Source organism: Amblyraja radiata, chromosome 24, assembly GCF_010909765.2.
Source record: "Amblyraja radiata isolate CabotCenter1 chromosome 24, sAmbRad1.1.pri, whole genome shotgun sequence".
Classification (NCBI taxonomy): domain Eukaryota; kingdom Metazoa; phylum Chordata; class Chondrichthyes; order Rajiformes; family Rajidae; genus Amblyraja; species Amblyraja radiata.
The window spans coordinates 11,635,872-11,660,852 of NC_045979.1; the positions used below are offsets into that span (position 1 = coordinate 11,635,872).

General features: G+C 42.6%; 1 protein-coding gene across 11 annotated transcripts in view; it reads left to right on the forward strand.

Moving 5' to 3' along the window:
* The window catches only part of ppfia4 (PTPRF interacting protein alpha 4), a 551,689-nt gene that overhangs the window by 177,482 nt on the left and 349,226 nt on the right, over positions 1–24,981 (forward strand). Inside the window, exon 1 of one of the 11 annotated variants that reach the window (XM_033042437.1) lies at positions 18,400–18,766. The exons of the other annotated variants lie outside the window; for them this stretch is intronic. Within the exon in view, the coding sequence (XP_032898328.1) occupies positions 18,686–18,766 (81 nt within the window). The 5' untranslated portion in view covers positions 18,400–18,685. Of the gene's footprint in view, positions 1–18,399; positions 18,767–24,981 lie in introns of those variants that run through there. 11 annotated transcript variants of the gene reach the window in all.

Genomic DNA, 24,981 nt, shown 5'->3' on the forward strand with positions numbered 1-24,981 from the left:
CTTCCCCCCGGGTCCCTGCTGGAGCTGTGCAGACCGCGGCTTCAGGCTGCCGGCTGCCACGGGCCAGCGAAACGGAGCGCTCCCTTCCAGCGAGCCCCAGCGAGGGCTCACCCGCTCCACGCCCGAGAGTCCGCGCTGCGCCCGCCGCTGAAGCCCCGGGCGCGTCTCCGGGAAAGGCCGCGCCGATCCTTGCTCTTAGGCCACGGGGGAGGCGACCCGGAAAAAGTCGCCTCTCCGTGGAGGAGGCGACCGAAGCAGTTTCCCCCCACACCACCCCCCACACAAAACACACAAAGAAACATTAAAAACATACTTCAAAACATACTAAAAAAATAAAAAAAGTTGAAAAAACTAACGCGCTGCTGACAGGGCTGCCGCCATTGCAACGCCCCCACCGACCTACTTCCACTCTTACCAAATTCTTGGAGATCAAAACTGTGTGCAGTATTCAAAATGCAGTCTCAGCAGTGTCCCGTGATGTTGCATTTAAACTTCCTTGAATTTTATACCCTGTGCCCCATGTAATTAAGGCCAACATTTCAACAACCATCCTGATTACTTGCGTTATCTCATTGAGCTTTCATGAACTTCTTGTTCGTGATCTCTTTGTAATGCAATACTTTGAAGCCTCACTATGTTAAAGAATAATTTACTCATTTGTTTTATCTTTCAAAATTGATAATGTCATGTCCTTTCCCCTCCCTCCTCCCCACTCCCCCCTCCCCCTTCTTCCTCCCCTCCCCCTCTGGAAATTGCCCCGAGTGTGTAAGAAGAGGATAAGAAAGTGGAACTAGTGTAGATAGGCCTGCTTGGTGGGCCGAAGGGCCCTTTTTTATGCTGTATCTTTAAATAATAAAAAAAAAATATATCCTTCATGTGGCACATTATGGATTGCAGTCTGGAAGTCCAAATACACAAAATTGACTAAAAATCTGAATTAAAAATGGAAAATGCTGGAGGAATTCAGCAGTTACGGGAGCACCTGCAGAAAGAGGAAGGGAAAATGGTTTGAGTAAAAAAAGCTGTTGATTAAGCCACAAAGATCTATCAACCAGATGGCCTTATCAACAACTTATCACCACAACATCCTGAATCTCAGAGATATTCTCCCTGCCCTAAGCAATCCTCACCCACTCTCTCTACAACTAAAACCGTAACTTGATTAATCTATTTCAGATCTTCAGCCTGAAATGTTAGCTCCGTTAACATTAAAAAAAGCAGGGAAATCTGACTGATATTTTGAGTGCACGATGGCATAATTTGATTGAGATCATTTTTATAAAGCCCTTTTTAGCTCTGGAGACTTTAGTATAGTCTGGATTTTAAATCCAGCAGGCATTTCATGATTGATTTTAAATTATTTACCAGCTTACAAATTAAATAAATATATAATTATTAAAAGAGTGCAAATCTACCATCTGAATTGCTAAAATATAGACTTTAATACGAGTTTTTATATTGTTGCAATATCTATTTCACTTTCGGGGGCTGCACGGTCAAATCAAGTGAAAGTCATTCATTTCATTGCTTCACCAATGTACCCAATCAGCTTTGTGCCACAATGTGTCAGAAGGAACTGCAAATGCTGGTTTACACTGAAGTCGAAGAGAGGAGAACTTCTTCAAATTAGTTTAGTTTAGTTTATAGCTCATGTGTACCGAGGTACAGTGAAAAGCTTTTGTTACGTGCTAACCAGTCAGCGGAAAGACAATACTTGATTACAATCAAACTATTCACAGTGTACAGATACATGATAAAGGAATAACGTTTATGTCACGATAACGCCAGTAAAGTCCGATCAAAGATAGTCTCCAATGAGGTAGATAGTAGTTCAGGACTGCTGTCTAATTGTAGTAGGATGGTTGACAGCTGGGAAGAAACTGTTCCTGAATCTGGAGGTGTGCATTTTCACACCTATACCTTTTGCCCGATGGGAGAGGGGAGAAGAGGGAGTGGCCAGGGTGTGACTCCTTGATTATGCTGCTGGCCTTGCCGAGGCAGTGTGAGGTATAAATTGAGTAAATGGAAGGAAGGTTGGTTTGTGTGATGGTCTGGGCTACATCCACAATTCGCTGCAAATTCTTGCGGTCTTGGATGGAGTTTTTCCTAAACAAGTTGTGATGCATCCCAATAAAGTGCTTTTTATGGCGCACCTGTAGACACTGGTGAAAGTTGCTGGAGACATGCTGAACTTCCTATGCCTTCTAAGGAAGTAGATGTAGAGGTGTTGGTGTGCTGGATTTGGAGTGAGGAAGAGAACTTCAAGGCAGATCCATCTCCAAAAATGAAAAGCATCTCCATAGATGCTGCCTGACTTGTGGAGTTACTCCAGCCTTATATGTCTATCTCCAGCTTTGAGCCAAAGTGGGATAGGTTTAGCTTTATTATTGTCACGTGCACTGAGGTACAGCAAAATGCTTTGTTTTGCATGCTGTCCAATCAGAACAGATAATGCTGTCTTAGTTTATAGCTATAAATACAATCAAGTGAAACTCAAGTAGAATAAGTCGAGCAAAGGGGAAGATACAGAGTGCAGAATATACTTCTCTGCATTGTAGCACATATGTTCCTATGTCCTATTGGGGATTGGGTATTATTATGGCTACAAATCCATGCACACTATCCACTTCAGCAGAGGACTTTGGTGCCAGACTCCTTCCAGCACGTGTAACCAACAAAGCATTCAGAACATAATACTACTAAAGCCTCTGGTCTTAATATTCGAGGCAATTCCCTTGTGGCCGTTAATGAAGGATTTGTTGTTAACTGCTCACTGCATGCTGTTTGCTATTTCATTATCAACTCAAATCTGTTCCATCTAATCAAGCCATGCAGAATCAAATCCTCAGAGGGCAACTGGGCAATAGGGGGACAGCAAGATGGCAGCTGGTTGCCTGTGATGTCTGATGAGGGTTTTATATACTTAAGCCGCACGAGGAGGGGAAACATGTCATGCGACCCACACATAGTTGATGGAAACTCTGGGCCAATTTTGCAAGAAGCAAACTTCAACAATGGGTAAAGTGGACAAACAGGCTAATCCTCTTCCCAAGGTACAAAGGTGGCTTCACTTAAAAGATACTTCATTGACTGCAAAGTGCTTTAAAAATGCTTTTGAGATTTGAAAGGCACTCAATACTTTTTGTTTTTTTTAATGTACATAATAACAGTTGTTCAAGTTAAGGAAGCCAAGCCCAAATAAAACATGGATTATTCCTCCTCCAAGGCATTTAGTGGAACGAACATGCCAGGAGTTCGCAGACAGCTGCAAAAATAATAGGTTTTAATAGTAGGGAATTTCAACTTTCCCAATATAGACTAGGAATGCCACAGTACCGAGGGCATAGATGGGATGGAATTTGTCAAATGTTTTCAGGAAAGTTTCCTCAGACAGTATGTTGAGGGACCTACAAGGGGAGAGGGCAAAGCTTAGTTTATTGTCACGTGTACCGAGGTACAGTGAAAAGCTTTTGGGTGCTATCCAGTCAGCAGAAAGACAAAACATGATTACACTTGAGCTATTTATTGTGTATGATAGATACATGATTAGGGAATAACGTTTAATGCAAGGCAAAGCTAGCAAAGTCCGATCAAGGATAGTCCGAGGGTCACCAATGAGGTAGATAATAGTTCAGCACTGCTTTAAGGGAATCAAGCAGGGAATGTGACCGAAGTGTTGGTGGGAAAGCCTTTTGGGACCAGCGACCACAATTCCATTAGCTTTAAAATAGTTACGGGCAAAACGTTAAATTCTAAATTGCAACAATGCTAATTTTGATGGTTTCCATCCTACAGCATGGAAACAGGCTCTTTGGCCCACCAAGTCCATTTCAACATTCGATCCCTTGTTCATAATAGTTCTATGTTATCCCACTTTATCATCTACTCCCCATACATTAGGGACAAGGATTACAGAGGCTGATTAACCTACAGACCCGCATGTCTTCAGGATGTGGGAGGAAACTGGACCATTCGGAGGAAGCCCACGCAGTCACAGGGCGAATGTGCAAATTCCCCACAGACATCACCCATGGTCAGGATTGAACCTGGGTCTCTATGAGGCAGCATCTCTACCAGTTGCACCACTGTGTCACCCTAATGTGATGCACGAACATGCAAGCAACGAAACATCATGGGGCTAAGATGAAAACCTTAAGCAGGAATTGCTAAAAAATGCAGCAGTAATAAGAATGAATATTCTGAGGAATAGATTGCCACCAGTATTGATTATTCCAAGAAGGATGAGATCACTGAGGCTCCTCTTATGTTGTTTGGAATATGAAATATCTTGGTTGGAGCTGTCAAAAGTAATAAAATACTTGGGCTATTCTCAGTTACCTCTTGGTACAGGTAATTAGAATCATAAATCGTGATCAGTAAAAGTAGGAGTATCTTACTACAAGAGTTGTAAAGTGTTGGAATTGCTGTGCCCTTCAATTAATCATGCCACACATTCCTTATCAAAAGGAAGAAATATGCTTAGATTCACGACTAGTTCTTAGGTCAGTGGGACTATCATATAAGGAGACCTAGAATTGGTTGATATTCTATTTTTCTAGAGCTAAGGAATGCTTAAGATGGCGGCGTCTGTCGGCAGCGGTCTCTGCAGTCCGTCTGTCTTTTTTTTCTTATGTCTTGTTAAGTGGATGTAAACTTTTAATCTTTCCCCGTACTTTTCCTTGTCGAGTCTCCGTTGCCGTTGTCGTTGGGGCCTAACATCGTGGAACTGGCGCCTCCAACCAGAATCGACCTGGGTCGACAGTCGCAGAGCCTGCGGACTCACCATCGCGGAGCTGGCCGACTTCGGAGCGCGGAGCGCTGTGGTGGCGCGCGGCTGCGACCTGACTGCGACCCGACTTCGGAGCCCGGAGGCTCCGGCTGCAGGCCTGTGGATGGTAACGTCGGGAGCTCGCGGGTCCCTGGTGCCCGAGTCGAGGGATTTAAATCAACCCGGAGTGGGGCCTTACATCGCCCGGTGCGGCTTAAATGGCCGCGGGATTTACCATCGCCCGCCGGGGGGCTCTAACATCTAACATCAGGAGCCTCGATCGGCTCGATGCAGCAGTTTGGCTGCTTGACTGCGGGAGAGGAATGGGCACAGAGAACAGGGAAGAGATAAGACTTTGCCTTCCATCACAGTGAGGAGGTGGTTGGGTGATGGATGGATTTGTGTGAAAATGTGTTAGTTGTGTGTTTTAGTTTTTTTGTTTGATGATGACTGCAGAAACGCAATTTATTTATTTAGTTCAAATGACAATAAACGATTCTGATTCTGATTCTGATAAAATACTCAGTGAACTCAACAAGAAGGATGGAAGGATAAGAAGGATGGACTGGATAACACGGTTGGGAAGAGAGAATGGCCAGAATGTTGTGTGTCTTTGATATTAGATGTCCTTGTGGCCCTTCTTAAATAAAGCCACAACATTTGCCATCCTCCAGTCTTCCAGTATCTCAATCGTGGCTAACAAAGGTTCAGGAATCTCTGCCAGGGCTCCAGCAATATGTTCAAAGGACAAAGGACATTTATTGTCACACACACCAATTGGTGCAGTGAAATTTGAGTTACCATGCAGCACACAAATAAGAGATGGATTTAAGAGAGAGTTAGATAGAGCTCTAAGGGCTAGTGGAGTCAAGGGATATGGGGAGAAGGCAGGCACGGGTTATTGATAGGGGATGATCAGCCATGATCACAATGAATGGCGGTGCTGGCTCGAAGGGCCGAATGGCCTCCTCTTGCACCTATTTTCTATGTTTCTATGTTTCTAAGACTATAGACACTAGAACTATAATATATTCCCACTATAGAATTTAACATTAAACATAAAAACATCACCTACAGCGGAATTATCGTTTCCCACTGTGAGGGAAGGCAACAAAGTTCAGTCCTCTTCCTCTTGTTCACCCGTTCATAAGCTCTAGGAGCAGAATTAGGCCATTCGGCCCTTCAAGTCTACACCATTCAATCATAGCTAATCTATCTTTCCATTTCAACCCCATTATCCTGCATTTTTCCCCATAATCCCTGACACTCTTACTAATCAAGAATCTATCAATCTCTGCCTTAAAAATATCAATTGACAGCCTCTACAGACTTCTGTGGCCATGAATTCCACGGATTCACCGCCATCTGACTAATTCCTCCTCATCTCATTTCTAAAGGTCCGTCCTTTTATTCTGAGGCTATGACCTCTGGTCCTGGACTCTGCCACTGGTGGAAGCATCCTCTGCACATTTACTCTATCCAGGCAATCTCCTCCCTTGCTTCTCTCCAACATCTACGATACACGTGGTTAAGCCTCAAAGATTTAACCACCTTCATGCGCCTTAAATCCGCCAACGCCTCCTGTGTCATAATCACTGTTCTCTTCCCTGAACTCTCCAGCTTCCATATTGTGTCAAAACGACTAGACACTCCTCAAAAATGCAACCCCTGCCGAACCTTCAACACTAAGGCAGTCTCTAGTTAATATTGGGGACATTGAAATCCCCCAGTACATTAGCTTTACCTTTATTGCACCTGTCTGAAGTCTATCCACATATCTGTTCCTCGATCTCTCGTTGACTGCTGGGTGGTCTGAAGTCTCTGCTCAGTGAAGTGATGACACCCTCTGTTTTAAATCCCTACCTATGTGGCCTCATTTGAAGAGCCTTCTAGGATATCGGATATCGGCGTTCAATAAAGTAATGCAAACTTTGACACAGTGGCGCAGCGAAAGAGTTGTTGCTTTACAGCACCAGAGACCTGGGTTCAATCCTTCTTCTTCTTGCTTATGGCGTGCACAGCCTAAAGTTGTAGGACAACTTGTTTTATTTGATCTTATTTGATTGTGCACGCCGGGTTGATTGCATTCGTCGAAACAGGGCGGACCACATGAAGGTTGCAACTTCCACCCCAGTTCAATCCTGACTATACTGGCTGCTGATTGTATGGAGTTGGTATATTCTCACTGTGACCATGTGGGTTTCCTCCTGGTGCTCCGGTTTCCTCCCACATTCCAGAGATGTACAGGTTTGCAGGTTAATTGCCTTTGGCAAAAATTGTATATTGTCCCTAGTGTGTAGGATAATGTTAGTGTACTGGGGTGATTGCTGGTCGGCACGGACTGGGTGGGCCAAAGGGCATGTTTCTGTGCTGTAGCTTTAAAATCTAGTCAAGAGTGTTGTATTGTCATATGTTCCAGATAGAACAATAAAATTCTTACTTACAGCAGCACAACAGAATACCTAAACATAGTACACTGTAAACAATATAATAAACGAGAACAAAAAGATCAGTGTGTGTGTGTATATATATATATAAATATATATTTAAAAATAAATAAATACACACACACACAAACACATATATGTATATACACACACATGTAGAGACATAGAAACATATATATTCAGACACAGGCACACACACTAAAGATTAATAGTGCAATATCTCCTCCCCTTTTACTCCCCCATCTGTCTAGTCTGATAACTCTGTACCTGTGACATTGAGTTGCCAGTCTTGGCCATCCTACCATCTGTCAATGGTGCAACAGTATCGTGGACACTGTATTAATTTTGAGTTCATCTATTTTACTAGTTATATTCCTGTGTATTGATGGCTAGAAAACCATTGGATGTTTTCAAAGCTGTTCTTAAATATTAGTCATGGTTTAGAAACTATTCACAGCTCGAGTCTGCAGGCGTCAGGCGGCTTCAGCTGTTGGCTAATGTTTGTATCTTGTTAAATGCCAAACTGTGTCAGAACTTCAAAGAAGATTTTGTGCCGTACAATGTCGGGGCATTTGAGAAAGTCACGGGTGAAATGTTAGTTAGCAAAGTTGCAATTCACGGAATTAATAACCACATTTATAAAAGAGTGAAGAAAAGGATAGGTGACGTTTCGTGTCAAGACTGACAGTAGGGGGTGGGAGGAGGTGAGAAAAGACCAGGAGCAATCAGGGGGGCAGCCACAAATGACCTCAGGCACTGATAGGCACATTGTTGGCCAGGGAAGGTGTGATCTCAAGAGGGATACAATATGGTGAACTGTGGGACTGGTTAAACGACGACAGTGCAGGAAAGGGGCTCTTGATTTGGCTCTTTTATCCAAGTCTGCACTACAATTCAGGACGTCGTGTGAAACGAGGGAAGGAACTGCCGACCCCTGGCGGAGATATTTGTATAATCGACAGCTCCTGGTGAGGTGTAGAGAACACTGGAGGGTGCCTAATCTCTTCAGAATAAGAGTCCCAACCCAAACCACGTCTATCTGTGTCCTTCAGAGATGGCGCCTGACCACTGAGTTACTCCAGCACTTTGTGTTTTGCTCACGCTTTCAGCATCTGCAGTTCCCTTTCAGCTTAAAGGTCTCAAGTCTTAAGTATTGTCCTGGTTTGTTCAGTGAATTTAGGTTGTTAAACAAACCACAACTTGTTCTGCACGCTCTGCAAGATTATTGGAGAGAAAACACTGAGAATAAAAGAGAAAGTGATTGACATTTTACTAAATAACCATGATTATCTGACACAAGATTTGCAACACTTATCTGTTTTACTGCACTGTGCTTTATGTTCTCAGTCAACAGTCTCAGGTTTAGTTGCCTCATCTAATTTATAGATTGCTAAATAGCACAACAGCAATATGTACCAACCACAGAACATTTATTGTCAATCTGTTTTCCCCTTAGCTTTACAATTAGTTTTCTGGTATTTTTTCCAGGATATCCAAATTGAGAAATAAATCGCTTTGCATTGCTTTCAATTTTGCAGTGTTTGCAGCTCCTTACTGGGAGAATAATTACATACATCTAAAAAGACTTCCGATAATGTTGGACTCTTTATTCCTTCTCTTCATTTCTAAACATATTGCTACATTGTTTATAAGGTGTGCTGTAAAGCAATTCTAACATTTTCTTGAACATTCATTGGATTTTGCAGTACTGTTTGTACCAGCAATATTTTGCACAAGATTTAAGAGGACGTTACCAGGACTCGAGGGCCTGAGCTATAGGGAAGCAGGCTGGGACTCTATTCCTTGGAGCGCAGGAGGATGAGGGGTGATCTTATACAGGTGTACAAAATCATGAGAGGAATAGATCGGGTAGACGCACAGAGTCGCTTGCCCAGAGTAGTGGAATCGAGAATCAAAGACATAAGTTTAAGGTGGTGGGAGGCGGTGGGGGGGGGGGGGGGGAAGATTTAATAGGAACCTGAGAGATAACATTTTCGCACAGACTCACAATGTGGAGGAAGAAAACCTCTGAGCTGTTCTGACCTGACCATATTTTTGTAATGGTGAAAGCAAGTCTGTAAATGCCAATACAAATAATTTAAGGCACTTCAGATTCAGATTCAGATTCAATTTTAAATGTCATTGTCAGTGTACAGTACAGAGACAACGAAATGCATTTAGCATCTCCCTGGAAGAGCGACATAGCAAATGATTTGAATAAATAATAATAAGTGATAATAAGTGTCCGGGGGGTGGGGGGGGTGATTGGCAGTCACCAAGGTACGTTGTTGAGTAGAGTGACAGCCGCCGGGAAGAAGCTGTTCCTGGACCTGCTGGTTCGGCAACGGAGAGACCTGTAGCGCCTCCCGGATGGTAGGAGGGTAAACAGTCCATGGTTGGGGTGAGAGCAGTCCTTGGCGATGCTGAGCGCCCTCCGCAGACAACGCTTGCTTTGGACAGACTCAATGGAGGGGAGCGAGGAACCGGTGATGCGTTGGCCAATTTTCACCACCCTCTGCAATGCCTTCCGGTCGGAGACAGAGCAGTTGCCATACCATACTGTGATGCAGTTGGTAAGGATGCTCTCGATGGTGCAGCGGTAGAAGTTCACCAGGATCTGAGGAGACAGATGGACCTTCTTCAGTCTCCTCAGGAAGAAGAGACGCTGGTGAGCCTTCTTGATCAGAGTTGAGGTATTGTGGGTCCAAGAGAGGTCATCGGAGATGTTGACTCCCAGGAACCTGAAGCTAGAAACACGTTCCACCTCCGTCCCGTTAATGTGGATGGGGGTGTGCGTGCCGCCCCTGGACTTCCTGAAGCCCCTGTACTTGATCATTAGCAAGCAGACTTGATTAGGATATCTACCCCTATTGATTTGCACCGTTAAGCTATATTGAGAACTATTCATCAATTATGTCTGATTACCACTTGAACGCTATTAATGAAACTAAAAACCTGAGGACCAAGAAGTGTCCATAATATTAACTGCACCATATTGTGGTGATGTCAGAAGCTAGGCATTACTAACAGTGTAGGAGGGAACTGCAGATGCTGGTTTACACTGAAGATAGACACAAAGTGCCGGAGTAACTCAGTGGGTCAGGCAGCATCTCTGGAGAAAAGGAATAAGTGATGTTTCTGGTCTAGACAATTAACAATTATGGTCTTTCCTCTTATTGAGCATTGCCACTGTTCAGAGATTCTATTTGCTCAGTACTTGCTGGTTATGTACCAATCGAGGGTTGTTTTAACCACTCCTACAGCCCCAAGTTGTGAAAGTCTCTTCAAAATCTGCTCCCTTTAAGATTCTTCTCAAAATTCACATTTCTGACCACACTGTCTTGATTAGGTATTACCTAAACTAATACCTTGAAAATAGAAACATAGAAAGTAGATGCAAAATGCTGGAGTAACTCAGCGGGACAGGCAGCATCTCTGCTGTTGGCTAGTGCTGGATCCATGGCATCCTTTCCATCCTCTAGCATTATCTACTCCAACTGTGTAATAAATGAATGCCTCTTGTGTTCACACAGTGTGGCCAGAGGTGCACTCCAGGAACTACGTTACTCCAAGCTTGAGCATATTAGATCTTACTTCCAACAGGAGACAAGTTGACCCTCTTGGCTATTTCAGTCGCAGAAGTGTAAAGAATGTAATATCCCATCAAGGTGTGATTGGTTTGGAAGGGGGAAGGGAAATCTGACTCCAGCTGAGTCTTCAAGCCAAAATGCTCAAAGCATAGTTTTGTCATCGCCAGCACCGTATTCTCTTGGAGAAGGCCTTATGGCAATAGTCACAATCCAAACGCTAGACTTTAGAGATACAGCGCAGAAACAGGCCTTTCGGCCCACTGAGTCCGTGCCGACCACCGATCACCCCATGCACTAGCACTATCCTACATACTAGGGATAATTTACAATTTTACCTGAACCAATTACTGACAAACATGCACGTCTTTGGAGTATGGGAGGAAACCGGAGCACCCAGAGAAAACGTACGCGGCCACAGGAAGAACGTACAAACTCCACACAGACAAGCACCCATTGTCTGGATCGACCCTGGGTCTCTGGCTTTGTAAGGCAGCAACTCTACCACTGCACCACTGTGCCAGACACTGGCAATTGTATCACTATCTAAGTGAGGGACTAGAAGGACGCCTGATCCACACCACAACAGCAACAACTACCATCCAGCATCTTATCCACGTTCTGATGTCTCTTGACATTGCTGCAAAATAAGGAAGGCAATAGAAATACTGCCACAGAAAAAAAAAACCCAATTAGATCTTGGCAATAATGCTCACAGCCAACCTAATGACTTTCAACAGGAAGGCCAGAATGTCTGTTTGCAGGGTTTTCAGTGAAATCTATGATAACTTTGCACCAGTAAAATACACTCTGGGGTTCTAAACCAGATAACTTGTAGACCTGCTCGATGAGAAATGCTAGAGATCAACAATTTAGCTTGAGGATAGACACAAAAAGCCAGAGTAATTCAGCGGGACAGGCAGCATCTCTGGAGAGAAGGAATGGGCGACGTTTCGGGTTGAGACTCTTCTTCAGACTGGTTAGGGTTAAGGGAAACGAGAGATATAGACAATGATGTAGAGAGATAAAGAACAATGAATTAAATATATGCAAAAATGTAATGATAATAAAGGAAACAGGCCATTGTCAGCTGTTGAGCGACTTTGGTGGATGGAAGGATGGAGATAGAGGGAGAGGGCAGGGCTACTTTAAGTTAGAGATATCAAGAGTCATACCACTGGGCTGTAAGCTGCCCAAGTGAGGTTCTGGGACTGGAAGCACCATCACTAGGGTAACAAAAATATTTTTTGTCCCAGAAAGTTGCAGTCCAATATAGAATGTGATCTCAAGAATAGATGGATAAAGATAACAATGATTCAATGATATCAGCCAAAGTTCTCAAAACCTAGAGATTACTGAAGGTGGGTAAGATTGCAGGGGCCATGTTCAACAATGCTGTGAAGACAACCGAAAATATGGATAATACAAGCTCTGTACATTGACTTGTTGGGTTGAATTGCTGATAGATTTTGAGTCCAGGTGTCAGAGGTTATGGGAAGAAGGCAGGAGAATGGGGTTAGGAGGGAGAGATAGATCAGCCATGATTGAATGGCGGAGTAGGCTTGATGGGCCGAATGGCCTAATTCTACTCCTATTCCTTATGACCTTATGAGTCATGAATGTGGTGGTGATGGTGATATTTTAATGTCACATGTATCTAGGTACAGTGAAATTCTTTGTTTTTGCATACAAACCGGTAAAATCATACGGCAGACTTCACCTAGGCAGTACAGAAAGAGTTTCTGACACCAGAAAAGTTTCAAAACTTCTTAATATGGTCTTATCTTCTCGCAGCGACGATCCAGACCTGCCGCCGCATGTGGCCGCAGACAACCCACGGAGTCTCTCTTAGGCCTCGGGAACTCTCCGCTGGGCCCCTCTTTGTTCTTTGTAGCCCCTTGCTGGGTTCCTCTGTTCTCGGCGGCCAGCGGGTTGCTCTTGGTACCCCCCCGCCCGGTGGATCCCATTTTGCTCTTGGCGGCCGTCCACTAGGTTGTTCTCGGCGGCCCCAGGCCGGGCCCCTCTTTGTTCTCAGCGGCCTGTCCGCCAGGTTGCTCTCCGGCCCACCAGTCGTTCGGCTCCACAACGCATCCCGGGAGTCTTCTGCCGGGCTTAATAAATAAAAATTGGATGCGCAGAGCGTTAATTGGTACCTCAGCAGATCTGTCACAGTTATATGGGTATTTGTTCTTGCTGATTTTCCTCATAGACCTCTGTGCCCTCTCCCCTTGCCTCGTACGCCCACTGCGCCATCTCCCCTTGCCTCGCCAGCCCCCAACATCTGAATCCTGTCAACACATCTGAAACTGTACTCGTGAGCCGAGAATTTTCCCACTGACAGAAATAGATGTTGCAATCGGACCAGGGTGGTTATCCACTCTGATCATTTTGGATGCATCCCAAAGAATCTGGATACAGTCATCCAAGGTTTTCTCTCCATGTTAACTCTCACCCTCTCTGGATTAAAACAGAACCAAGCATGAGAAAACGCTGAAAATACTTTCTCCAGAGATGCTGCCTGACCCACTGAGTTACTCCAGCACTTTGTGTCTATCTTCGGTTTTTACCAGCATCTGTACTTCCTTTCTACACATTTTAAACAATTTAGGTTTTGCGCCATTGGCCGTAAGAGTGAACTTTTGATAGCAACGGTTTAACTTTGTGACCCAGCAGATGGCGAAAGTTTATGCTTCTCTGTGCATTTTGAAAGAACTATGTAATTGTTTTAATCCTGAATTCAGTGGCACCACGTGACGTTGTAAGAGTCTGCTGGTCCAAAGCCAAGGCTTCTGTTCAGCTCCATCTGCCATGTGAGATTGAGTGGTTTTATTTGAGAATGTAACATTTTTCCTTCCTGACTGGTTCTGATTTGTTGGATATTGAATATTGAATATTCCCTCCCTTTTCTCCCTTTCACTGTAAGTATTTCCTCACACCTTCCAAACGGAGCATACGCTGCCTGTCCCGCTGAGTTACTCTGGCATTTTGTGACCCATTCCTTCTAGCCAGAGATGCTGTGTTACTCCCGCATTATGTGTCTATCTTCGATATAAACCAGCATCTGTAGTTCCTTCCCACTCCTTTGATAACTAGCCCTGCTGTCACAGGAAGCAGAGGTGTCCCAAACTGCAGATGCTGGTTTACACTGAAGATAGACACAAAATGCTAGAGTAACTCAGTGGGACAGGCAGCATCTCTGGAGAGAAGGAATGGGTGATGTTTCGTAACAATAATGTAACATTTAATTTGGTTACAATATTGCAGGGCTTCTATAAGAAACTTAAGAAAATAAATGTCTTTCTTTGGTGATCGTGAGAGCATATGGGCTTTCGTACATATGACAAAAGATGGACCTTAAACTAAAGATGAGGATGCTAGAGGATCTTGACCAACTTGTCGAAACACACCCACAACTCCAGGCTGCATCACTGCACGCCTACAACATACAAGATCCTGGAAAATGTGGATCACTTTCCACATCATAGAACATTGAACAGTACGACACAAGAACAGGCCCTTTGGCTCACAATGTCTGTACCAAACATGATGCTCAAACCTTTTCTTATCTACCTGTGCACAATCCATATCTCTCCATTTCCTGCATATCCATATGCCTGTTCATAAGCCTCTTGAATGCCACTATCTGCCACAACCACCAACCCTGGCAGCATGTACCAGGCACTGACCACCCTCCATCCCGCTGTGTAAAAAAAAAGCTGCCCTGCACATCTCCTTTAAGTTTTACTCCTCTCACCTGAGAAGCCATTTCTCATCAAAGGAAGACATTGATGACAACATTCACCATGGCTAAAACAATTGACACAACAACTGATTGAAACAGCATTGGACGATCAATACCTCAAAAACGCACCAGTAAGTTCATGGTCCACGGATTGCAGTGCTCACTCACCCCTGTACATTTTGGGGACAGGGACAATTGACAGTATGCAGCACAAAGCAGTGGAAGTACCATGCTGTCTCAGCAAATTCCTCCAATTCCATTTGTGGAAGGAGGAAACAATGTCAGCATGTTCTGCCAGGATAATGTTCACATTCACACGCCCAACCAGCTCTTTAGGCTGGGCAATAAGAGGCATCAGACTTACAAAACAAATACTCTATTCTGAGATGTGTAGGAAGGAACTGCTGGTTTAAATCAAAGATAGACACAAAAAGCTGGATTTCTTTAACTTCAAGTAACCCTTGCATCCCCTCTCTCTCCATCCCTCCCCCACCCAAGTCATACCAGCTCTTGTTGAGTCCAATTGTCTGTACTCATTAGCACATAGCTAACAATCACCTGTTCCCTTTACCATCATAACTTTTGCATATCTTTCATTCATTTGTTCTATATCTCTCTACATCACCGTCTATACTTCTCGTTTCCCTTTCCCCTGACACTCAGTCTGAAGAAGGGTCTTGACCCGAAACTTCACCTATTCCTTTTCTCCAGAGATGCTGCATGTCCCGCTGAGTTACTCCAGCTTTTGGTGTCTATCTATATTCTGAGAGACAATATAGCAAGAGATTTCCAGGAAGACAGAGACATGCCTTGATGATGCTTCAGTTGTTAAAATATAACACTCTCACCAACTCTTGGTGCATAAACACTGTAAATAAATCCAAGAAGGCACCATGCATCCACCCCACCCCCAAGCTTGCACACTATGAGCAACAAATGTACCTTCTCACTTGTACTAAGTAATGCACTCATGTATGGTAGGATAACAAAAGCAACTTTCCCAGTGTATCTCGCTGCATGTTATAATACTATTCAATACCAATATCATATGTTTAACATCCTGGCTGATCTCTGGACAACTGAAGTACCTCACGTTCGAGGTGGGGCCTTATTCAATTCCAATTCCAATGCCCTGCAGACAGTAAAGGAATCTCTAACTTAACTGTGCAACAAGAGCTTGGGGAGAAATGTCAAAGGTGCTCATGATTATGGATTTAACCCAGCAAGTCCAGAGAGATAGTTCAAACCAAGAGGTGTCCCGTGGTCACCTGGATGCAGCTGTACGGGGTACTAAAGCTAATGAAACAAAAATCAGACAGGCAAACGTTCAAAAATGTTCAATTGGGAAAAGGCTTACTAAATGGACATTAAAACTACACTAGAGTGCATATCAGGGGCATGACTGTATATCACAGATGGCAACCCCAAGTATAGCTCAGCTTGAGGTGATTACAACTGCAGATATTAATTGACGAGTACAAAATATTAGAGTATTACAGACAATTATATATTTGTAAAGAAATATGCTGCCTGTCCCACTGAGTTACGCCAGCATTTTGTGTCTATCCAGGAGACAGATTTAAGGTAATTTGCAAGAGAACTAGAGGTGACAAGAGCAAACTAATTTACAGGGAGTAATTGTCATCCAAAATGCACTGCCTGATATGGGGGTTTGATTAAATGCAACAAACTTTCATATGGGAAGCGTACAAATGTGTAAATAGTAGGAATGTGCAGGGCTAGGCGAAAAGAACCAACACAGGGCTGAGGTGCTGAATGGCTTTTCCATTCTGTTAAAGTGTGGATGAATAGCAGTCATTGATATCTCTCGAGACCACAATTGGCATTTAAATACATGCTAGCTAAGGAAACAAAAAAAAGATTAATCGCTAGCTTTTATGAATTATAGAGTTGTAGAGAGATGCAGCAGAACTAGCAGCTTCCATTAAAGTGAATATAGAATGAATAGCGTATATTTACACAGTGCATTTCAAAACCTCAGGACACCCCAGAAGTCTCTGTAGCCAATAAAGTGGTGTGGTGCCTGTTGCAATTTAGGAAATGTGTCAACCAATTTGTGTTAATCTGTACAGGAAGAAACTGCAGATGCTGGATAGTGGAACTCCAGTGATGCTGCCTGGCCTGCTGAGTTACTCCAGCACTTTGTGTCTTTTTGTTTAAAGTCTCCATATAATTTGTTTTCAGATATTGATGACTAAGTTTTGTTTGGGATAATAGGCGTAACTACCCATATCCTCTTCAGAATCATGCAATGGGATCCGTTAGGTTCACGTGAAGAAGCAGAGTGGGCCTTTATTTATTATTTTACCTGAAGAATGGCCCCATGATAGGCAAGTATTCCCACAGAATGAGAATATCAATTGAACATTTTTGTGTTTGAGTCTCAGGAGTGGGTGTGGAGCTTGGAACCTACAAATTCAGCAGCAAAAGGGTTTGTCTGAGTTATATCTGGCACACAGTTGTATTGCCATTAACCTGGAGCACAGCTGTCAGTGAAATGGTTAAATGACAACACATTCCCCCTGCCTGGTAGCAGATGGAGAATTTTACAGCGTACATTTCATGAAGAGTAAGACTAAAGTAGAATGTTTTTTTTAAAAATGCAGCTAAAAATTGAAGCTCAGATGAAAGGAAATTTAGTATTCAATTTTAGATCTGTCATTGTACAGCTGCTGTTTTCAACTAAGATGTTTCTGTTAGTCATTATTCTATCTCTCTAAGACATGCTGAACATGCAAATATTGATAAAATTCTAATTGTGTCCCATAAAAGGCTGTTCATTGTTTCTCAGAAAGAGGCGTTTGGTTCTCCCGTTTGTAAGAGTAGTTATTTAGCTATGCTGCACATTTAGTGACTGTTTGTGGGTTTGGGTAGAGGCAAATTGGGCCCAGGCATAACTAATTCCGAGTCCACGACTACTGCGACTACTGCGGACCCAAGTCATGCCTGACCCACATTTTATTGCTGAGGTAAACAATAGTGGCTGGGTTGAAAGAATTCTGGCTCAGCAGGAACACCGAAAGAATCACCACCACATTCTCTCCTCAGCCTTGGGACAAGAGCTTTTCCTTTATCGCTAAATTCATAAGCAAACTTTCCAGAACTCTCGAGGAGGGAAGTAAATACTGAAAAGCTGCAAGGATGCATTAGTCATTGTCTAAGTCTGCGGTAATCTTGTGCTATTTTTTTGCTTGTGGATGTGCGTAGGATTTTAAATCTCATCATTCAAGATCCTTCTCGGTACAATAAAGCATAAAGCTGCTTCAGTACTTGGGTCGTTAAATGAGCATTTGTTGAAGGAGTAAATCATCTCTTGTGACTTGCTTATTCAATGGTTTATTATGCACTTGATTTAGTGCAGTGTTTGTACTTTTAGTATTAGAAGTTCCTGTGTAATGCGGACAGTGTTGTTACTGTGACACGGCAACAGTGCCTTTAGAATGATGGAAACCTGCTTTCTCGGCTAAGCCTTTGAACCTTTAAAGCTGCGATCCAAAGTGCAACAAGCAGAGCGATGTGTTTCACTGCCAATGTAATCCTATAAAATCCACTATATAATGGGAGCAGTTAACTACAGAGAGCCATACGATTAATTTTAAAATCAACAGCCATACAACATATCCTGGGTTTAATTAGAGGACTGATAATAGGGACTAAAGTGGTATCGATGATCTGAGTACCAGCTGACACTGCTTGCCTGCACCCACGTTGGTTTTTGGGTCCGTTTGCCTTCTGACAGGATGGTGTAATCAGTCACCTGGCTGTTATAAAGGCGTGTGATTATCAGTGGGAGCAGATGGGCAGTTCCTATACACTCTGACTGCTTCACTGTGACTTGCTCTCTCCTGATCTCTGTCCCAGCTATAATTTCCTCATGTTTTACATCAGCCGTCCATTCAGTGAGGAACTGTTTTTACCGCGACAAGGCAGCTTATTGGCTGGCTCCAGCTAAAGCTAACCCACGCTTGTGGGAGTTCAGATTTCCCTTGATTATCCAGCTCCAAGTTGGAGAATACAGTGCACTTTCTGTGAGATCCACCCCCCATGTTATAGGGAGAAGGAATTAAGCTTTGCAAATCTCTGCCGTGTGTGGATTTGTTGATTGCTGTGGTGCCCAAATATGATTTTTTGCGACATGAACTCGGGGACTAACTCTATAAAGATTCAGCTGCAGAATGGAATCCGCTTCAGCACATATCAGGTAAATCACTCTTTCTCCTTCAGCAGCGTGTTTTGAAGAGGTTTTACTGGAGAGAACGTATCAAACAAAGTGCTTTGATTGTGGATTTCATGATACTGCAGCCTTGCTTGACAAAGATATCAAAATAGCATCGAGCCGTTTTATTTTAACCTCAGGAATTCTAATCAGCTGGGTTCCATACACAAGGCTATTTAAAAGGGCAGCTTTAAATTATTTTACAACATGAGAAATCATTGTCGCATAGGCAGCTTTGTACTTGTGCAAGAGATTTTATAATGCAGAATGTCATGTAACGGATTCATATTCATTCAGTGTCAGACTTCAACTAGTGAGTGTGGTACTGAACCCATCAGAACTCTGCTATTAGGAATTTCATGAATAAAAATGAGTAATTAAAACTCTGCTGTAAATAGAAGCACAGAGGAACTATTACATATGTACGCTCACAAAAGGGAATTGTTCTGCAGTTTTAACATTCTTCATCTAATATCTTTGACACAAAGTTTAATGGACTCATTTGATAATTGTGGATTGATAATAACATGACATATTTGTGGGCTAGTTATTTAAATATGGTACTCAGAAGAATCACAGATTATTTGACAGCTGAGATACTTTAATTTTGCTCATTTTATTCACGCCATCTCTCTTTATCTGTTTTATTTTTACAAAGGCTTCCTCTATCTATGCATTTAGTTCCCTGATGTCTCCATGTAAACCCTCCAGTGAGTGTGAGTGTGTGTGCTCAGAAGAGAGATTCTGGAGCCCCTGCAGTTCACTATTGAAGTGGATTTGGTGGCAGTATTGCTACAGCACTGATTTTCAGAATAAGGATGCTTCCGTTTTCAGTTAAGAGCATGTTGAAACTAAGAATCATCTCCACATTGCGAGAACAAATTTATTCTTGGAAATATCTTGCAGATGAGATTAACATAAATGTTCTCATCAAGTTTGGTTTTCACGATCTGGTCAGATCAAATGAGAGTTGAGTCACGGAATTATAGACATTGAAATACTTATTTATGACATGGTGCTTAATTTATAAAGAAAACTTGTTGATGATCAAAATGGGCTATTGAAACATAACAGAATGGGAGCTGAATGAGGTATTATTATTGCTGAATTTGTTGACACAGCAGTGATGGTACAGGGTAGGTGTCCTGTAAAATTATTGAACTCTGAATTCCCAGGATTGCAATGATGTTCTTGAGCCATTTATTCCAATGGATCCTTGTAACCTCTGATGCACTCTGAATGGCAAACACATTTGTTATGTTTTTTGGGACAGTAATAGGTTGCAAGACTGTTGTGGAACAAACATGACAATTGGATTTTTATTTATTTCGTTTAGTATAGAGATACAGCGCCGAAACAGGCCCTTAGCCCACCGAGTCCATGCTGACCAGCGATTCCCCGTACACTAGCACTATCCTACACACAAGGGGAAATTTAACCATTTTTACTGAAGCCAAATTAACCTTCAAACCTGTATGCCTTTGGAGTGTGTGAGGAAACTGGAGCACCCGGGGAAAACTCACGCTGTCACGGAGAGAACGTACAAACTCCATACAGACAGCACCCGTGGTGAGGATCGAACCTAGGTCCCTGGAGCTGTGAGGCAGCAACTCTACCGTTGTGTCACTGTGCCACTGTTGTCTTTACCCTTTATCTGAAGCCTGTTGCAGGGTTTAGAATGCAGGAGTGCGACAGTTAGAGAGGGAGCTGCAGTCAATTGAATAGAGTATGGTTTTGTAGCAGACTAGACTAATGCAGGGACCATTTCCTTGAAAATAAATAGTTGTAACCATTGCAAAGATTATGACTGGTTTCTTTAGTCAATTGAGTAGAAATTATTAATTCTTTGATATGCAACAATCCAATATGTTTTCAAGAGCATGTGAGTGTGAGTAACATATTTGATCGAGGCACAGTTAATTTATTGCGCCATCTTTACAGTTAAATTTTATTAAATATTTCAGTATTAATATCGAAACCAATAAAATATAATTAATAGTGGGAGTCATTACTGTAAGACTAGTTTATTGTGTATGATGGAGGTCTGGGTAAAAAGGATTGAGACAAAACTATAGTTGAACAATTCAAGTTGATGCTAATCTATGTGATTTGGAGGCCTTTTGCAGAATGAATTTTGTGGAGAATTCCCAGTGATCGTGGAATCTTAGCAGCATTACACATGAGTTGTGACTCATCTGTAATAGATTTTTTCCCCTTTGGAGCGAATAGCTCCAGTGTTGTCATTCAAGCAGCCTGTTTTTGCTGATATTTTTGACCTTAATTTCATGACTCATTGAAATAAAAAAAATAGAGACTTGAGAGAAAGAAGTTTGATTGTTGATCACATTGAAATTTTCATTGGCAGTGGGGGATGGGGGGAGGTGGATGCAACGGTAACGCTCAATTCCATTGAAAATAATATGGGTCTCTGAAGATTAAGGTTACATTTTATCAACCATTCTGGAGATAAAACACAATAATGGAACCAAATTAGGACCAACAGATGTGACGGTTTGATATGGTCATGACTTGTCCATCTAGGCACACTGGACCTAAATAATGGTGCCCCTCAGGGTTGTGCACTCTCATGCTCTACTCCCTCTACATGTGACTGTGTGACCAAAAATCTGCTGTCAGGACAATATCCTCATCCTTAATGCCACCTAGGCAAGGCAAGGCAAGGCAAGGCAACTTTATTTATATAGCACATTTCATACACGAGGCAGACTCAAAGTGCTTCACATAAAAACATGTCATACAATAAATGAAATAATAAAATGAAATAAAATAGAAGAACTAAAAGAAAAGAAAAGCAAAATTAAAAATGCATTATAAAAAGTGCAAAAGTTAAAAGTGCAATGTAGTTAAGATTTAGCTGAAAGCTAAAGTAAACATAAAAGTTTTCAGTCTTGTTTTAAAAGTGGTCAAAGTTGAGGCAAGTCTTAAATCTTCAGGAAGTTTATTCCAGCTATTTGTTGCATAGTAACTAAATCCTGCTTTCCCATGTTTTGTATTTACTCTGGGAATCACTAGCAGATTGGTTTCAGAAGATCCTAGGCAAATGAGACTTAAAGAAGCGAGGAGGTGAATACAGCCTCATCCCAATCAAAGATAGACACAAAATGCTAGAATAACTCAGCGGGTCAGACAGCATCTCCAGAGAAAATGGAAACAGGTAGGTGACGATTCGGGTCGGGACCCTTCTACAGACCTCATTGCTGCTGTAAAGATGGTTGGCAGTTTCAAAGTCTGAGGCATCCATATCACCAGCCACCTACTCTGATTCCTTCACACTGATGAGGTGATCAAGAAAGTATATAATTGTATTACTTTCTGAGAAGATTTGACATGCTCATAAAGTCTCTTTCTGCCATTGCACTATAAATGTATTCTGATGGGTTGTATCTCAACCTGGTGTGGAACTGCTCTCCTTTTGACTGCCTGATCCTGCAGTGAGTAGTGAACACAGTCCAATACAACACAGGCTCGTCCCTTCCTTCCAGCCAGTCCATCTTCAAGGTGCGTTGTTTTAGGAAGGCTAGAACTATCGTCAACATCAAGGATCCCCTTGGCAATTCCATTTTCTCTCTTTTTCCCTGTAGAAGAAGGTACAACAGCTTGACAGCTCTGACATCCAGACTTAGGAACAGCTTTATCCCTGTTGCTATCTGACTTGAACCAATCACCTCTTTCACTCTCCATTTCCGATGTTCTGCCTTGTACTCTTACTCTTAACTCTACCATATTCGGTTAAGTTCATTCAAATTAAAGCCCTGTCCCACGGTACGAGTTCATTCCAAGAGCTGTCCCGAGTTTAAAAAAAATCAAACTCGTGGTAAGCACGGAGAATGAACGTAGCGGGTACGTCGGAGCTCGGGGATGTCTCTTAGCGGCTCGTAACGCTAACGGCAGGTACTCGGGAAGACTCGCCAACGGCAGGTAAGCACGGGAAGACTCGTGAAGATTTTTCAACATGTTGAAAAATGTCCACGAGAGCCCCGAGTACCATTACTGTAAATCTCCGAGTTCGAATCAGGGCAAACTTGGGAGAACTCTTGGAATGAACTCGTACCGTGGGACAGGGCTTTAATTCCAATATTAAACATAGAAACATAGATACATGGAAAATAGGCGTAGAAGTAGGCCATTCGGCCCTTCAAGCCAGCACCTCACAACTCTCTGGGTGAAATGATTTTTCCTCATACCAGCCCTAAATGGCCTACCCCTTATTCTTAAACTGTGACCCCTGGTTCTGGACTCCCCCAACATGGGGAACATTTTTTCTGCAAATAGTCTGTCCAATCCCTCAAGAATTTAATGTTTATATAAGATACCCATTCATCCTTCTAAATTCCAGTGAATATTGTAATTTAATAATTTTTTCCTCCACTCGGACTTTGCACGGCAATTTTTGCACCTTTCTGCTGGTTTGCACTGTTTACTCTGTGAGCCTTGCATGGAAATTAAAATTTGTATGACAACACATCTAATCTAAATCCAAGGTCTAAAGTGAAATGTTGTTTCTTTACACATCTCTCAACTTGCATGGTTTGAGATGGAATGTCTGTGCACACAATACACTTGGGCTTTTCCTGTTTCTGTCACATTGCAATTGCAGAGATGGATGATAAGGCCATGAGAAAGTAAAACATTCTTTTTTTTAATCCATTGTTTTTATTGATACTATGATGTCAAAGCAATCGAGTTTAAGTACGGTGAGGTACAGGTACAATGAAAATCTTGTGCGCAGCAGCATCACAGGCACTCTCTAAAACTGATGTATGCTGCAATATTAAATTGCAATTAAATTCTACAATGAAAAATATGTCATTAGAAAAAACAACTAATGGTAGTCCAAGAGGTGGTATGTGGTGTTCTGTTGTTGAGGTGGGATTAGGGTTGTCCAGATCAGTTCAAGAACCAAATAGGATGTAACAGGATGCTGCCTGTCCCGCTGAGTTATTCCAGCATTTTGTGTCTATCTTCGGTGTAAAGCAGCACCTGCAGTTTCTTCCTGCACAGTAGGAAATAGTAGCTTTTCCTGAACTTGGTGGTATGGGACTTCTGTACCCCCAGCAGTGAGAATAAGGCATGGCCTGGATGGTAGGGATCCTTGGTGAAAGATGCTGTTGTATTGAGGCAGCATCTCATGTAATTGCTTTTGATGTTAAGCAGGCTATTCCCATGCAATAAACTGGAGATGTGGTGGGTGCTTGACAAATGCAGCCTAAGGTGCAGCAACCATAATTTACTTAGGAAACCATCTATTCAACATCAGAGGAAACAAAGTGTGACAGTTTCTCCTCATAAGGCAGGACAATTACCCAGAAAATGAAGCAGTGATAGTTACATAAATTAACTGACAAATTCATTCTGTCATTTATAGCCATGCTTGAATGACAAATGATTTACAAAATCATCTTGTTTAGAGATATAGATGCAGAAACAGGCTCTGTGGCCCACCGAGTCCGCGCCGACCAGCGATCACTCCATGCACCAGCACCGTCCTACGCACCAGGGACAATTTACAATTTTTAAGGAAACCAATTAACCTACAAACCTGTATGTCTTTGTAGTGTTGGAGGAAACCGGAGCACCTGGAGAAAACCCATGTTTATGAGAACGTACAAACTCCGTACAGTCAGCAGCCGTAGTCAGGATCGAACCTGAGTCTCTGGCGCAGTAAGGCAGCAATTCTACCGCTGCGCCACCGTGCCGTCCTTTCTGGCTTTTGGTATCATCAACTTAGGTTGATGAAAACGCTGTAGCGATCATGCAGCCTCTAATTTTTTTGCGTGTCCACCGATTTTCCACTAATAATTTTGGGAGTCTAGTTTTTAACATTGTTTTTTATTGAACGATTCTGCTGCTTTGTTCTGGAGATTCTGGAGTTTGCGGTGAAGGAGCTGCTAGATTCCCCCTCGGGAGAATTAAATCATCATGATGGGGATGAACTCATCTATTGAGCTGCCACTTAATTAGTGAAAGAGAGGCTGAAAAATTGGCAGAGTATCTATGTAGCATATTTTTGCTGCAGGTTAATTGAATTATTTTTATTTTTGTGGGTACTGGGTAATGATATTCCACGATTATGAATACCATTGGACACCATTCCATCGACTGCCATCAGCCAGAGCTGAGATATCAGTCAACTTACACCCACTCATTCATGTCATGAACCAAATTTAGCTGTTACATGA